General features: G+C 44.8%; 1 protein-coding gene across 3 annotated transcripts in view; it reads left to right on the top strand.

The window, feature by feature from the left end:
* Actn2 (actinin alpha 2) overlaps positions 1-17,445 on the top strand; it is a 72,877-nt gene that overhangs the window by 15,894 nt on the left and 39,538 nt on the right. For all 3 annotated transcript variants that reach the window (XM_059262409.1, XM_059262407.1, XM_059262408.1), the window contains exons 2-3: positions 14,904-15,018; positions 17,010-17,129. In XM_059262409.1, the coding sequence (XP_059118392.1) occupies positions 14,904-15,018; positions 17,010-17,129 (235 nt within the window). The remainder of the gene's footprint in view (positions 1-14,903; positions 15,019-17,009; positions 17,130-17,445) is intronic.

A 17,445-nucleotide genomic window follows, 5' to 3' on the forward strand; every position in this document is an offset into this window, starting at 1 on the left:
CCCAGTTGCTGGATGGGCTGAGGGGAGAAGCATCAATGTGCTTTTCTTTAAGCTTTGACTTCACCCTCAGGAAGAGAATGAGCAAAGTATAATAAACTAAGCAACAGTTGGGCTGCCCGGACAGGGAGCTTCGTGTCCTGCATGGTTCCCTGGCTCTGAGGGAGCAAGTTATTTCAGGAAGCATAGCTCAGATCGATCAGATGTAGCCTTAATATGGTTGCTCACCAGTAAGTCCTTGGAGGAATTCTCCACCCATCTCATGCCAGAGTTGGGAGGCAGGTGTGACCCTACAGAACACCAGGCTAGTGGCTGAGTTTGGCTCTGGGCCTAGCACAGCGTTAAAGCTTGCATGATCAGGCCCCAGTAGCTTTCATGTGATCCTCAGTGTTTACTCCACCCCTTCATCTTTTACAGAGAAAATGGATTAGACTTTCATTATGAAGATGTTTGCAGAGTTTAACATAATGTGTCTAGCCTTAAAATAGTTGGGGAAGAATCACACAGTTCTTGTCAGTTAAAAGGAAGGGCTTCCCCAAGATCAGCTGTGACCCTTTGTTAGAAGAGAAGATGCATGGGCCTAGGTGTGGCTCAGTGATAGAGCACTTACCTAGCCTGTGCCAGAGCCCTGGGTTCCACTCCCAACAGTGAAAAAAATAGCAGAAGAGATCATATATATCAGCTTAAAGCTTTTGTAGCGCGCACACACACACACACACACACACACTTGTAAGCAGGTGAACTTGTACCAAGGCGTGTTTATGGAGGTCCGGGGACAGTTTTCAGGAGTCAGTTCTTTCCTTCTATCATGTGGGTCCTGGGTGTCAAACTCAGGCTTGGTGGCCAGCCCTTTTGCCTGATAAGCTATGTCACCAAACTCAGGGTTTTTTGTTTTGTTTTGTTTTTTAAATTTTGTTTTAAAGCCAGGTGTGGTGGCACATGGGCAGGAAGATCTCTGTGAATCCCAGGCCAGCAAGGACTACATAATGAGACCCTGTCTAAAAACCAAAAACAAACAGAATTTTGTTTTGAGAGGCTGGAAAGATAGCTCAGCTGTTTAGTGTATCAGATGCTCTTCCAGAGGACCCAGGTTCGAATCCCAGCACCCGCATAGTAGTTCACCGCTACATGTAACTCCCTCTTCTGACCTCTATGGGCATCAGGCACATACATGGTGCACAGACATACACACAGGCAAAACACCCATATGCATAAAATAAAAATAAATAAATAAAATTTTAAAAAGTTGTTTTGAGAATTTTGCAATGTTCCTTGAGTGAGCTTGCATTATCAGCTAGCCTTGGGACTCTGAGCCTCAGAGTATTTGTTCTCATTAGAAAGCTTAACTCCAAGGTAAGGGCGGCAGAGGTGGGGATGAGTAATCGCAGCTGAAAGACAAGAATCAGGAGCATGAGTAATGGACTTCTGTAAGCTGTGCTGAAGTGTTGTGGAGGCTTCTCCTGAACAGGAGGAAATCAACAGATGGAAGCTGCTTGGCTTCTTGATAAATGTAAGATCTTTGTGAGGCAGAAAAAATGCTAAATAAGTCAACCTAAATCCAGCATCAATTAATGAGTTCAGTGTCAGAGGGAATGTGAGGATACCCATTGGGTTTCATTTATTTTTGACATTTTGAGACTGTCCTCACTGTACAGCTAGAGCTCATTGTGTAGCCCAGGCTAGCCTGGAAATCACTGTGTAGTCCAGCTCGGCCTCAAACTCCTGATTCTCCTGCCTCTTTGTCCTTTATTTTAGGATGTCAGGTGTGTACCACCATGCCTGGCTATGTTGTGCTTTAAGGGAAAATTTGACATGGAAAAAGGATGTAGAAAACCATGATTTAGGACAGTTACTGGTTTTGTGGGGCAGAAGAGGTGGACTGTGATATAAGATCAACAAGTGATAGATGCCTTGCTCCTGTATGAACTGCTGCTTACCTTCATCAAAATCAATCAAGTTTCCATTGAGGGAAGAAGTAGATCATTGGGTAAAAGCACTTGCTGTGCAAGCATGAGGATCCAAGTTCAAATCCTCAGCACTCATGTAAAAGTTGGGTGTGACTGTGCACACCTGTAACCCCAGCAATGTGTGGGAGCGGAGAGGGGACTTGTTGGCTGCCAGCCTCGCTCCAAGTTAGTGAGAGACCTTGTCTGAAAGGAACAAGGAAAAGAGTGATAGGGACACCCAGCATTCTCCTCTGACAGGCACCCCTCCAAACACATATAAACTGTACACATTCATCTCATGAAGTATATATATGTGCATATATATATATACATATATATAGTGTATGTGTGTATGTGTGTGTGTGTGTGTGTGTGTGTGTGTATGGTAAAGAACACTGTTGCTCTTGCAGAGCGCTAAGTTCAGCTCTCAGCACCCACATTGGTTGGCTCACACTACCTGTCATTCCAGCTCCATATGTATATACCCACACACAGATACATACACACAATTAAATAATAAAATAAATCTTTAAAAAAAATTACATTTTAGCTGGGCGATGGTGATGAATGCCTTTAATTCCAGCACTTGGGAGGCAGAGGCAGGTGGATCTCTGAGTTTGAGGCCAACCTAGTCTACAAAGTGAATTCCAGGACAGCCAGGGCTACACAGAGAAACCCTGTCTTGAAAAACAAACAAAACAGAATGAAAGATTATACTGTAGACTGGAGTAGTGAGTATTTAGCCTGTCTGCACATCTTTAGAAGGGCTCTATTAATAAAGATAGTTCTTAAATAAACCTATGTAATGGTAAATCCATGTTAAAGATGTTCATTGGACTTGAGCTAGTGGCAGTCCCCTGCCTCAGCCTCTTAAGTTCTTCCATTACAGGTGTGAATCACCATACCCAGATTAAATAGGCGATTTAATTAAATTGATGTCATGTATATGACTGTAGACCACAGATGAGCATATAAGGTAATTGATGTCATGTGTATGACTGTTGACCACAGATAAGCGTATAAAGTCATTGATGTCATATATATGACTATAGACCACAGATGAGCATATAGGTCATTGATGTCATATGTATGACTATAGACCACAGATGAGCATATAAGGTCATTGATGACATGTGTATGACTATAGACCACAGATGAGCATATAAGGTCATTGATGTCATGTGTATGACTGTAGACCACAGATGAGCATATAAGGTCATTGATGTCATATGTATGACTGTAGACCACAGATGAGCATGTAAGGGGCTTAGAAGCCCAGCTCTCTCCCTGTGGAACTCCACCTTGCCAGCCATTTCCCACCTCTATGTTCCATAGCTATGATTTCTTTCATCCTTTCTGGAGGTTATTTTATTTGTTTACTTTTGTGTGTGTGTTGGGAGTGGGTGGGGTATATGCATGTGTATGTGAAAGTCAGAGGTCACCCTTAGAGGTCTTCCCTATCACCACTCTTCATCTTAGTTTTTGAGGTGGAGTCTTACTGGACCTGGGCTCACCGTTTTTATTTTGGCTGGCTAATGAGCCCCCAGAAGTGGGTACTGGGGATCCAAACACAGGCCCTCATGCTTGGACAGCAAGCATTTTAACCACTGAACCTTCTCCCCTCTCCCTTTTTTCTGGATGTTTTGAGGAAGATTCCCACATATCAGAGAGATCACTCCTCAAACCCCAGGTCATCCAGGCTAGGTTCAGCTTTGTTGAAAAACCCAGAAAGCATTACTTCTTGCTACACAACTTCTTAGCACTTGTGTTTCTGAATTCTGAGCAGCCTGTGGTTTAGACGGAAGGCAGACTCTTGAGTTTGGCAGTTGAAGCCTGAAGTTCCCAGTTCGGAATTTCTGATTAAGGCCAGATCTGGATAAGACTGCCTTTCTAAGTGCTGGAGGAGCCATGCTTAGCCTGCCCACTTGGTCACCCATGAGTGGATTCTATTTTTATAAACATCCTGTCCAGTAAAGTTGCCTGTTATTTTTGCCCCCTCCCTTCTCTCTCAGCTTACAGAGTCTTTCTTGATGTTTGAGAATTCTACAGTTAAGTTTGGCATGATAATTTTTTTAAATGTAGAATTTGAACAGATACATGTTCTGAGCATTTTTGGTTTTTTAAAAAGAACTTGGTTACAATTTGAAAGCTTTGGTAAGTAAGATCATATTCAGCAACAGACTTCCAGGCATGGTGGTAGCTCATGCCTGTGATGCTGGGAAGCTGAGGCAGGAGGATTGCAAATGTGAGGCTAGCCTGGGCTACAGAATGAAACCCTGTCTCAAAGAAAAAAACATGGGCTAGGGATGTATCTCAGGTGGTAGAATGCTTGCTTAGCATGGATAAAGCCCTGGGCTCCACACCCAGAATACCATACATTAGATTTACTGTAATCCCAACACTTGCTCCAGAGGTGGAGGCGATAGGGGCAGAAGTCTGGTTTGCACCACTTAGGGAGTTTGAGGCTAGCCCGAGACACACGAAAGAGACCCTGTCACAAACAACCCTCAAATAAGAAATGGTTATGATATGCCACTGGACTCCAAGGACTGCTCCCATTGAGGTCAGAGAACCCTGGTTTTCTGCATCATTGGCTTCACCAGCTTCTCCTGAGTGTTCAATGAAGATGGCAGGGCTTCGGGAAGCCCTGGAGATGTTTGCTGGCATTCCTACCGTGAAGACTTCGGGGTGCATCAGCTTTAGATAGAAAGCATCCAGAGTGAGTCCCTCCAACTAGGGTGTGCTGGACTGACTCCACAAAGGTCTTCTTCTCTTTTCCCTCTCTCATCATTTCCACATCATTAAATATGCTGCCAGTGCTAGCCTTGACCCCCACTTTTGCTAATGAAATCCAATGTATTTGTGGCCGAGACTGTGGAAGTTGGGATGGACAGGCCCTGGTCCTCTGGGTGATATGAAGGCAGTATTGGAGGTGTATCCAGTGTATTACAAACCATGTCCTGATTTAAATGTAACTTTATTATTTTAATTGTCCCTTGGCAATAAGGCTCTTCTTTTAAAAAAAAATTACATAGGCAAAGATAACTCTTATCAGAAAAAACTAATGATCTGAATACTTTTTATCAGATTAAGTTAAGATATGCTAATATTGACCAGAAAATTGGTAAAGGCTCTTGCCAGCGAGCCTGACAACCTGTTTGATTCCTAGGACCATGTGGCAGGAGAGAACCAACTCCCACAAGCTGTCTTCTGATCTCCATATGCACACACACACACACACACACACACACACACACACACACACTAAATGCAGTTTTCAAGGATATGTGCTAATGACAGGACTGAGGGTGTGACTCAGTTGGTAGACTGTCCACTTAGCCATGCATGAACCCGGAGTTGGAGTTCCATCCCCAGCATGGTATAAACTAGACAAGGCAGTGTAGTGCATACCTATTCCCAGCACCTTTGGCTACTGGAGCCTGTCTTGAAAAAACAAAGATACAGTAACAATGCTGTTAGTTTTCTGAACAGTGGTGTCAGTGCTCTTTATAAATCTGGGAAAGATGAAGACTTGGCAGCCATCCAGGTGCTGGGACAGAGACCTTGTATCCCTTTTAACCTGGTAGCAACATCCTGTGAACTGTGCTAAGCAACTGTGTGTTTATTTTCAGATATCAGAGGTGGGATAGCTCATAGGCTCAAGCAGGCTTAAATCACAGCTAGGGGTTGGTTGTCTCTGAGAAACCTATCCCTACCTGAGCAAGACTCTAAAGTGGCTTGATTCATTTTCATTCATTCATTCATTCATTCATTCATTCATTCATTTTTCTCTCCCCTTCTCCTCTCCCTTTCCTTCCTCCCTCCCTTTCCAATCCCTCTCTCTGGTTTTCTTTCTTCTCTCTCTCTCTTTTATAAGACAGGGTCTCACCGTAGATTAGGCTGGCCATGAACTCACTCTGTAGTCAGGGGTGGCTGACCTGTGCTTCCCCATGTCACAGTGTCTAACATGATCTTGGAGATTAAGCAGAGGTTTGTTAGCAGAGAATGAAAGAACTTCCTACTGTGTAGCTTGATACCTGGCCATGTAAATTATGAGAACACTGGAGTTCTGAACGAACTTCAAGGCATCCTGGAGATTGATGGTAACCGGCTTGCAGGATCCTTAGGGTTAATGTTCCTGATGTTGTATACTGTTTGCTTTAATTTACTTATTTTCAGCCTGGGGATGGAACCCAGGACCCTGTGCATACTAAACTAAACAAAAACTGTATCACTAAGCTGCATCCCAGTCCTGCTTTGGTGAAGTTTTTAAGATTCTATGAATAGTTGAAATGTGCACAACCTTGAAGGTGTGAGTTGTTTATTTTTTCCTGTTGGATGATTATTGAGTCTCATGGTTAATGTTTTGTCACTCCTGTGAGTGCTTTCTGAGTCCAGAGACTTCCTGAATGAAGTAGAGGCCTGCAAAACACTTTCCTTGATCTTTTCCAAGATGGTGAAGTGTCTGAATATTTAATTTTGTTTGTTTGAGAGAGAGTCTCTCTCTGTAGACTTGCTTGCCCTGGAACTGGCTATGTAGACCAAGCTGGCCTTAAACTTGAAGATATCTCCACTTCTGCCTCCCAAATGCTGCGATTAAAGGCATGTGCCACCACACTCAGCTGGATATTTAAATTTAAGGCCACACTGTTGGCTTTTTGGTGTGTGTGTGTGTGTGTGTGTGTATGTGTGTGTGTGTGTGTGTGTGTGTGTGTGTGTGTGTGTGTTGCTACACTTCTATGCATGCATGTGTGTCTAGAGGCCAGAGTCAATCTCAGATGTCTCTTCAGGAGCCACCCACCTTGTTTGTTGAAAGATCTCTCGCTGGCTTGCAACTCTTCAGGTGGCCTAGGCCAGTGTGCCCCAAGGATCCTCTTGTCTCTGCCTCCTCAGCCCTGGGATTACAAGCATGTGCCACCATGCCTGGCACTTTATTAAACATATTTTTTGGAGGGTTTACATGGTTTTTATATGGGTTCTGGGTGACTAAACTCAGTCCCTCAGGCTTGCAAGGCAAGCTCTTCACCAGCTAAGATGTCCTTCAAGCTGCTATCAAGCTTCTGATACGGCTTTCCAGGTACTTATTGGCTGGGGTTGGCACTGTTGCATTCATATGGACGACACAGTGTCACTCTTTGTGTGGTGTATACACTATCAAGGCTTTTCTATTTGGGGGTGTTCAGGGAGGTTCATAGTGAGGCAGTTACTTCTTGTGGCAGCTGCATGGATGAGTGGCAGGGATTTCCACCCTCAGGGTTAGACCACCTACTCCCTGAGAGAGCAGAGTGTCCTTTCTCAGTGGCAGTGCTGAAAACCATCCCCTTCAGAGAATGAGCTCTGTCCTCCTTCCTCTACCTCCACCAAAGATGCTGAACACATGGGCAGCTCTCTAGAACTCCCTTTCCTTCTGCAATAGTGATCAAGAACCAGGAAGGTGATCAGTGATTGTGGCAAATTAGGAATTCATGAAGTAGAAAAGAAGACACTGTGAAAGCAATTGTTATAAATAGAATAGTAAATAGAGCATCAAAAAAATCAACTTAAAACAAAATTGTGTTTTTAATATATAGGTTTAAATTAATTCAGTTTTTCTTTTTTGGTCAGAGCGTATTCAGAATCATCTCTCCAGGTAACACTGGCCAGCCCACTCCTTTATTTCTCCTCCTAATAACCATTTGAACTATTTCAATGCTGATCATGGCAGTTATTGTACCTATTTTATAGCTGAGCAACCATCAAAATGTGAAGGACAAATAATTGCACAATGTCACAGTCAGAAATAGAATGTGAGTTCTGAGCCATGATTTCAGGCTGGATTCGGCTCCCTGCCCATCCTCCCTGTTCCTTTTTGGGAAATTTTGGCTGTCTCACCTGAAGGTTTCAGGCCAGGGCAAGTGTCAGGGCAGGCTTAGAACACACGGTGTGTGCTTCTTGACTCCCTGAGGAAAGGTAATGATAAGTAACTTCAGAGTCACGGCATGCTTTCATGGTTCCTGACCTTGCCCTTGTAGACCATTCTGTCTTATTGCTAGTGAACTGACAAGACCTCCCTGCCCTTGACCTTCATTCTGTGGAGCCCGGTCCATTGCATTCAGAAAACACTAAGGAGTTTCCATTTTAGAGAATGTGTCTGAAATGGGTGTTATATGTAGTAGTTACTGACAGAAAAGGTGAGCAAAGGAAAGCAAAGAAATGTGTTAGTATATTGCCCACATTTGTCTGGAGAACAGGCCGTGGTGAGGGTTGAAAGACAGAGCGGGAGCGGACTTGGAACCTTTTTACTGAGAGTAACCAGCCAGGTCTGGTGACACAGGCCTATGATCCCAGCTGCTTAGAAGTCTGAGGCAGGAGAATCACAAATTCAAGACTTGCCTGAGCTACAGCGTGAGTCAAAGTCAGCTTGAGTAACTTAGACCCTGTTTTTACCGAGGAGGTAGCTCAATGGCAGAGCACCTGCCTAGCATTTATGGAGTCCTGCATTCAGTCCCAAGTACCATAGCAAAGGCAGGGGAAGGGGGAGAGAAGAAGAGGAAGAAGAGGAAGAGATGAAACAGACTCTTCTAGGTCATTGATTAGTCTTTGTGTCCCCAGCAACAATCTTTTCAGGTACACATGTGACCAAAGAAGAATGATAAAAATAATTACATAATAAAAGAAAACAAGCCAAAAAAACTACATGAGGCTGGAGAGTCAATGGTTAGGAACAATGGCTGTTCTTCGAGAGGACCTAAGTTCTGTTCACATGAGGACACACATGGTGACTCACAACCAACTGTCACTCCAGTTCCAGGGGACCTGACACCTTCCTCTGGTCTCTATGGGCACAAGGCATGCACATGGTGCACAGATGTGCCTGCAGGCAAAACACCCATATACATAAAATAACATTTTAAAAAATTTAGCTGGGCAGTGGTGGCGCAGGCCTTTAATCCCAGCACTCGGGAGGCAGAGGCAGGTGGATCTCTGTGAATTTGAGGCCAGCCTGGTCTACAGAGTGAGATCCAGGACAGGCACCAAAACTACACAGAAAAACCCTGTCTCAAAAAAACAAACAAACAAAAAAATTCCAGTTCCAGGGGATCTGATGCTGCCTAGGGCTGGAGAGACGGCTTAGAGGTTCAGAGCACTGACTGCTCTTCCAGAGGACCTGGGTTCAATTCCCAGCATGCACATGGCAGCTCATACCTGTCTGTAACTCCAGTTCCAGGGGATAGATCCAACATCTTAACACAGACATACATGCAGGCAAAACACCAATGCACATAAAATAAAAGTAAATTTATAAAAAAAAATTAAATTACAGATGAAACTACTTTTCCTTAAACCATTCCTCATAAAAAATTTAATAAAATATTTTATGAATGGATGGAATGTTAATCCGTGTATTTGACTAAAAAGTGAAGGCAAGTACCAAGCAGAGCAGCTGAACAGCACATGTTTCTCTCCTCGGTTAAGCGAGGACCTAAGTTATGTTCACCATTAAGCACACACGTTGTTCTGTGTTATAATTTCCCTCTGGGAAAATCAGTGGATTGAAGTCGTCGTTTGTGAAAGATGGAATGGCCCCTCCTGTTCTCACACGTGCTCCTGGAAAGCCTCTTCAGCTGATCCTTGGCTGCCGTGTTTCAAGGTTTGAGGAGCATTTTTTCCCGGAGCCTCTGGGTTGTATTCAGGACTATGGCAGAAATGGAGACTGTTGGTGGTTTGAGTGTCCCACAGTCTTACCAAATGGAAGCAGGTGACTGACATGTTACCAGAACAGGACCAGAATCTTGGCCCTACTCTGCTGCTTCCTGGGCCTGGAGAGCTCCTCTATGGTCCAGGGATGAGCACCACTGGAAGGGGAAGCCAGCTTGTGCCTGTAGACTGCCCACAAAGCACCTTGGCGGTTGTGATTCTCTGTGTTCCGGGAAGGGATTCTGTACTTACTCCAGTAGTCTAAGGACCACACAGCATCTTTTCCTTTACTTACTCCAGTAGTCTAAGGACCACACACAGCATCTCTTTCCTTTACTTACTCCAGTAGTCTAAGGACCACACACAGCATCTCTTTCCTTTACTTACTCCGGTAGTCTAAGGACCACACAGCATCTTTTCCTTTACTTACTCCAGTAGTCTAAGGACCACACACAGCATCTCTTTCCTTTACTTACTTCAGTAGTCTAAGGACCACACAGCATCTTTTCCTTTACTTACTCCAGTAGTCTAAGGACCGCACAGCATCTCTTTCCTTTACTTACTCCAGTAGTCTAAGGACCACACACAGCATCTCTTTCCTTTACTTACTCCAGTAGTCTAAGGACCACACAGCATCTCTTTCCTTTACTTCCTCCAGTAGTCTAAGGACCGCACAGCATCTCTTTCCTTTTGCTGTGACAAAGCCCCTGGGGTGGTGCTGCTCACAGACAGGGTGTATCTTTCTTCCTCCCTCTCTTCCTCAGACAGGCCCAGCAGTGTCTCCTAGGTGATTCCAAATCCAGTCAAGTTGACTGTTCATCTTCACACCCAGAGCAGCAGTGCCTGTCACTGCACTTCTATCTGTTATCTCTGGGACTTTGAGCTTAGTTTATTTGTCTTCCTTTCTGGCTTGTGGTTCTCTGAATTCTCGATCTCTCTCTCTCTCTCTCTCTCTCTCTTTCTTTCTTGTTTTTTGTTTTTTGTTTTCGAGACAGGGTTTCTCTGTGTAGTTTTAGTGCCTGCCCTGGCTGGATCTCACTCTGTAGAACAGGCTGGCCTTGAACTCACAGAGATCTGCCTGGCTCTGCCTCCTGAGTGTTGGGATGAAAGGCATGTGCCATGGCCGCCCGGCTTGGTTGTTTTTAATATTTTTTATTACCTTTATTTATTTATTGTGTGTGTGTGTGTTTGTATACATAACTGTGTGTGTGTGTGTGTGTGTGTGTGTGTGTGTGTGTGTGTGTGTGTAAGTTGGAGGACAACTTTTAAGAGTCAGTTTTCTCCTTCCACCATGTGGGTTCGTCAGGCTTGACAGCAACTGCCTTTATTCCCTGAGCCATCTTGCTGACCCTCCCTCTAACATGTTTTTATGTTTGCCTCACTCCCTTGTTTTTGACACTGGTTCTTGGTATGTAACCCAGACTGACCTTGAACTCATGAGTCTCCTGCCTCAGCCTTACAAGTGACTAGGATTACATTCACATGCCACTGTGCTTAGCTATGTCCCTATTTCTGAGATATCTAAAACACTTGGATTTATCACTAGGTGCAGAGGAATGGGGATAGTGAGGTGGAAGAGGGTTTGAGCTGGAGGGAAGATGGTGGAGGGTCTCAGACTGGCTAGGCAGCTTCTGGGGAGAGCTGTGGGGTGGGAGATTTTTGTGTCTTTCCTCCATGGCCTATCTTTAGTTCTCAGAGTGCCACTTTTCTTTAATATGGGGCATCTGACTAGGGGATCTAGTTCTGAGGTCCCTCCTGGAGTAATGTGGTCCTACCTTTGTGGCTACTTGAGTTCTCCAAGGCTCAGTTCCCATGGACCTTAAATATATAAATATATGCATGTATATTGCTGTATATTTATATATCACTAAGCAAGAACACCTACAAAGGAAGTTTCAGAAGGTTGTAGAGTTTTGTTGCTGTCTTGTGTATCCTAAGGATCCAAATACTTTTCCCAGAAGCCCCTGTGATGGCAAAGGTATAGGAACAATGTCCCTAGGCTGTGGCAATTAAAACTGTAAATAGAATCCACGTTAAACATTCTAAGAAGCCGTATAATTCCATTTCAGTGTGCATTGGCCTCTTTGCCAGTAATTGTCATGGAGCCATCTGAGCTCCCTTCCCATGGTACTCAGCCACATCCTTTGTTGGTGCTTTGGAGAACTCATTTAAAGATAGGATGCTTCCTGGGGCTGCACCCTGCTGAACACATTGGCTGTTTAGATTACACTCATTCTCTGGACTTGCACAACCTTGTAATATGTTATATGTAATAACAGAAAGCCTCCACTGTAGTTGTGCCCAAGAAAAGACATTATCAGTGTGATTTTCACAGCACTCCATGGGGTGTTAGAAGCCTGTGCTGATGTCATGAGCAGCTTTGGGGATATGTACAGAAGTGCCTCTGATACCCTGACTTCGAAAGGATTTAAATGATAAGACACGAAGTACCACAGCTAGTCCTTTTTTAAGTAAAGCCTAAATAAAAGCAACTCTATAAATGTTTACATTGTTATGTTTTCCTCTCTGTCAATTTTTAGGTGATCTGGTATTCTGTATCTTCCCTGCAGGATCACATACATATGTAATTAATCTTGATGTTGTCAGTTAAACAAATAAGAGCACCTTTCAGGTAGTTCTGTAGTTGTGTAATGTTAGTTCTTAAAAATTCTTTAAATTTATAAGTGTGTGTGTGTGTGTGTGTGTGTGTGTGTGTGTGTGTGTGTCTAGGTCAAAGGACATCTTTCAGGAGTTGATTCTCTCCTTCTACCCTGTGGATCCCAGAAATCTAATTTAAGTCATCAGGCTTGGTGGCAAACTCCTTTACCTGCTGAGCCATGTTGCTGGCCCTGTTTTTTGTTTGTTTGCTTTTTGTTTGTTTTATTTGTTTGTTTTGACAGAGTCTCATATAGCCCAGGCTGACTTCAAACTGTATGTAGTCAGGAATGACCTTGAACTCCTAATTCTCCTGCTTCTACCTCCCAGTGCTGGGATGAAACCTTGTTTTTATTTGGTACTAGAGACCAAACCCAGGGCTAATACATATATACCATGCAAGTACTCTGCCAATTGAGCTAGTTCCCAGCCCCTAAGTACGTACAGTGAAGTTACACTTAAGTAACATTCTTGTAGCCATCTTACCTCCAGATAGCAAGTCTGATATCTAGAGTGATGCTGGGAATGCTCCGTGGCTGCACCACCTCACACTGAGCCCTTGAACGATGACTGGTGTAACTTTGAGGCTACATAAGTCTCAATAGCCACTTGGAACTAGACACTGCCCCATTGATAGGATCTAGGTCTATTGGGGCTTCCATGTTTATGCGTAAAGCTCAAGTGTGTTTAGGAGAAGCAATTATTCATTTAGACTCTCAGGGCAAATTTGATTTCTGTAAATCTGAGAAAATGCTTACACATTTTGCCATTGAATTTGTATCAGCTTCATGTAGTTCATGAAACAAATGACTGATAAATTCAAACGTCCCCTTTATTACCTGGGAAAGTTGGTTTGTATGGGCACCGTGCTTTTTCCTGGGCCTGCTTGGAAGCAGCCTGTTTGGGAGAGGCTGATTTTTCTCATCATGAGTACAGACCCTCTCTCTTTATGTGTCCTCTGCCTGCCCCTCCCCCTTTTATATGCTGGGCACTTTGTTCCTGAGCCCAGCAGCTGTTGTGACAGGGGGACAGTTTGCATTCTTAGCCAGCAGCTGCCTGAAGCATTTATAATCTGGTTTTGGCAGGAAATAGCACACAAGTGGAAGCCAAGTTAAAAGAAGCTTGAAAAATAGCAGAGTAACTTAGGGTGCCACTAATGTGGGGTCCGTTTTCCTCTGCAAATTGTGCTAGTGACTTGTTAATGTGATAGGACCTAGAGGCATTCCGGGTGGGGCCGTGTTTAGTCAAGTTTAAAATCCAGAATCTAGGCGCTGGAGACATGACTTAGTGATTAAGCCCGTGTACTACTCTTCCAGAGGACCCAAGTTCAGTTCCCAACACCCCTATCAGGTGACTCACAACCAGCTGTAACTCCAGCTCCAGGTGATCTGACACCTTCTTCTGAGCTCCTGGGACTCTGCTCTCTTTCTCTCTCTCTCTCTGAGCTTGTGGGACCCTTCTCTCTCTCTCTCTCTCTCTCTCTCTCTCTCTCTCTCTCTCTCTCTCTCTCTCTCTCTCACACACACACACACACACACACACACACACACACTTTAAAATAAAATAAACCTTTAAAAAATACAGAATCTGAGCTCAAGACATAGAATAAGCTCCTAGGAGGTTATTACTATTTTTATTTTTTAAATAATATACTACGTTTGTTTTAATTGATTAAGCTAGGAACTTGAAATTATTGTTCTTTCAAGATAAACTGATAATTGGTAGTTAGGGGTCCCTCCCCTCCTCTGTGCTCTAACAGTGTCAGCCACCCTCTACAGAGAGCGGTTTCAACATTCCTTCGGCATTATTTACGTCTCTCTTCAGCAGGCAAGCTTACTTCTGCTGAATTCAAGGACTAAAAGCATGCCCTTACTGTCTCTTTCCTTCAAAGTAAGCGTTCATCCGAAGGCTCAGGGACTGGGTGTCCGTGTGGAGCCACTTCTCACTGAAGGTGAGAACCCCTCAGAGGCAGAGCGAGGGCTCAGCAGGCAGAAGCACTGGTTGCCAAGTCTGCCACCCTTAGCTCTGTTCCTGAGGCCTGAGGTGGAAGGAAAGAACGGACTCCTGCAGGTTGTCCTCTGACTTCCACGTGTGCATCCTGTCACTCATGTACCCCTCTCCCCCACAAAGTAACTAAACAGATACGTAAGTAAATACATGTAAACATTTTTAAATTCCTCAAGTTGTAGTTGCAAACAAATGAATTTTGTCCCTGAGGAGATTTTACTGAGTGTTCACCTCTGTGTGTCCGATTCTTCTCTACATTGAATTCTGTTTCCTGTAGAAGGCCAGGTGGCCCTAGCCTCTGACAGACCCTTTCAGCGGTTCTCAGCCTTCCTAATGCTGAGATACTTTTAATACAGTTCCTCATGTTGTAGTGACCACCAACCATAAAATGACTTTGATGCTACTTCATAACTGTAATGTTGTTACTGTTATGAATTGTAACGTACGTATTCGATATGCAGGACATCTGATACATAGCCCCTGTGAAAGAGCCATCTGACCACAAGGGGTCGCGACCCACAGGTTGAGAACCACTGCTTTCAAAGGAGCCAGGTGCTGTCCATGAAGAAGAGGTCTGCCAGCTGCCTGGCCTGTGCTCACTGAGTCTGGTTTTCTTTGCAGACCTTCACTGCCTGGTGCAACTCGCACTTACGGAAAGCTGGCACCCAGATCGAGAACATCGAGGAGGATTTCAGAAATGGCCTCAAGCTCATGCTTCTTCTGGAAGTCATCTCAGGTGGGTGTGCAGGCTCTGCACTATGTCTAACATGGTCATCTCAGGTGGGTGTGCAAACTCTGGACCGTGTCTAACATGGTCATCTCAGGTGGGTGTGCAGACTCTGCACCATGTCTAACATGGTCATCTCAGGTGGGTGTGCAGACTCTGGACCATGTCTAACATGTTCATCTCAGGTGGGTGTGCAGGCTCTGCACTGTGTCTAACATGCTCATCTCAGGTGGGTGTGCAGACTCTGGACCGTGTCTAACATGGTCATCTCAGGTGGGTGTGCAGACTCTGCACTGTGTCTAACATGGTCATCTCAGGTGGGTGTGCAGACTCTGCACTGTGTCTAACATGCTCATCTCAGGTGGGTGTGCAGGCTCTGCACTGTGTCTAACATGGTCATCTCAGGTGGGTGTGCAAACTCTAGACCGTGGCTAACATGGTCATCTCAGGTGGGTGTGCAAACTCTAGACCGTGGCTAACATGGTCATCTCAGGTGGGTGTGCAGACTCTAGACCGTGGCTAACGTGGTCATCTCAGGTGGGTGTGCAGACTCTGGACCGTGTCTAACATGCTCATCTCAGGTGGGTGTGCAGGCTCTGGACCGTGTCTAACATGGTCATCTCAGGTGGGTGTGCAGACTCTGCACTGTGTCTAACATGGTCATCTCAGGTGGGTGTGCAGACTCTGCACCGTGTCTAACATGCTCATCTCAGGTGGGTGTGCAGGCTCTGGACCGTGTCTAACATGGTCATCTCAGGTGGGTGTGCAGACTCTGCACCGTGTCTAACATGCTCATCTCAGGTGGGTGTGCAGGCTCTGCACCGTGTCTAACATGTAACCTACAGGGCAGGGTCTGTGAAGATGAACATGTTCTTTGAAGTTGGCTGGCTACAACATGGCAAAAAGCTGGGTGCAGTTAATTCTAGCACTGGGTAGGCAGAGGCAGATGGATTTCTGTGAGTTCCAGACCAGCCTGGTCTACACAGCAAGTTCCAGGCAAGCCAGGGCTACATAGTAAGACCCTGTCTAGAACAAGGCCAAGGCCAAGAAAAACTTTTTCAAAGAGCAATCTGCCTGGGTTGTTTGTTTGTTTTTGTTTTTTGTTTGTTTGTTGGTCCCCCCCACCCCCCCACCCCGTTCTAAATGAATGGATTCTGTGTATAATAGACTTTAAAAATGTTTAAGGCTTGATGTGACAGTGTAGCTCTATAATTCCAGTCTGAATCAAAAGGATCACCATGAGTTTGAAGCCATAGGAAGTTGCAGGCCAGCCTAGGATACATGATGAAATCCAGACCCAAAAAACAAAAGAAGATAAAACAAACAAACAAAAAACCCAGTAAAACAAAATAATATACTGAACATCTCAAAACAAGAGAAAAAATGGACACTTGTATGCTCCCTGCCACGCTATCTGCTTCATCTCTAGTCCACCTAGTATAAATTACAGAAATAAATGACCTCTGGTCCAGGCCAGTGCACGTGTTTCACATGACTGGACTTGTGCAAAGATCACCCTGGGCTTGTCATCGGGTACAGACCGGGCAGGATGAGTGGGTGGCCCTTAAGATGTGACTAAGAAGGAGAATGGCGAGCCCACTCTGGTCCAGATAGCCTCATAACCAGATGTCTAGGAAGCCCTGGCAACTACTCCTGTGACTTCAATTAGGCTACCTGACTTCCTCTAACAGCTAGCCAGCAACTTTGAATGCTCTAGGGTCACTAACTGGCTTTTCTCTTTGTGAATGTGAAGCCTGGCTCATGGCCAGACCTGACATACTGATATGTCTGCAAAGAGTGCAATGTCCTTAATGCCATAGCTCTCTTGGTCACATTGGCCTTGAATGTGTTCCCTCTTTGTCATTTGGGGAAACCAGGAAGATGTCAGAAGCAGCGGGGTGATCATTTCCTCTTTAAAAAAAAAAGCCTAGATTCTAGTATTTAACCCCTTGATTCAGAACCAAGGCAGTACTCTGAATGATTCTCTTTTCTTCCTTCAGGGGAAAGGCTGCCCAAACCTGACCGGGGCAAAATGCGGTTCCACAAGATTGCAAATGTCAACAAGGCTTTGGACTACATAGCCAGCAAGGGGGTGAAACTGGTGTCTATTGGGGCTGAAGGTAGGTGAGAGGCGACCTCCTAAGGAGGAGGTGGCCTCTGCCTTCTGTTTCCTCCTCCCTCCCACCATGCTCCATGCCTGTACCATGCTCCCTACTAGGCACGGCCTATAGACCTGAGAACCAGGAGTGGGTACCAGAGTCTAGACTCACTGGTAAAGAACAACAACAAGTATCACACCTTGTCTTCTTCAGACCTGTTACTGGAATGAGAAAGAAGATTCATGTCTGAAGGACTCTAGGTTAGGAACTGATCACTAGGACCAGGTGTGGTATTGAGACATGTCTGTCATTCCAGAACCTGAGAGGCTAAGATCCA

Source organism: Peromyscus eremicus, chromosome 5 (genome assembly GCF_949786415.1).
Source record: "Peromyscus eremicus chromosome 5, PerEre_H2_v1, whole genome shotgun sequence".
NCBI lineage: Eukaryota > Metazoa > Chordata > Mammalia > Rodentia > Cricetidae > Peromyscus > Peromyscus eremicus.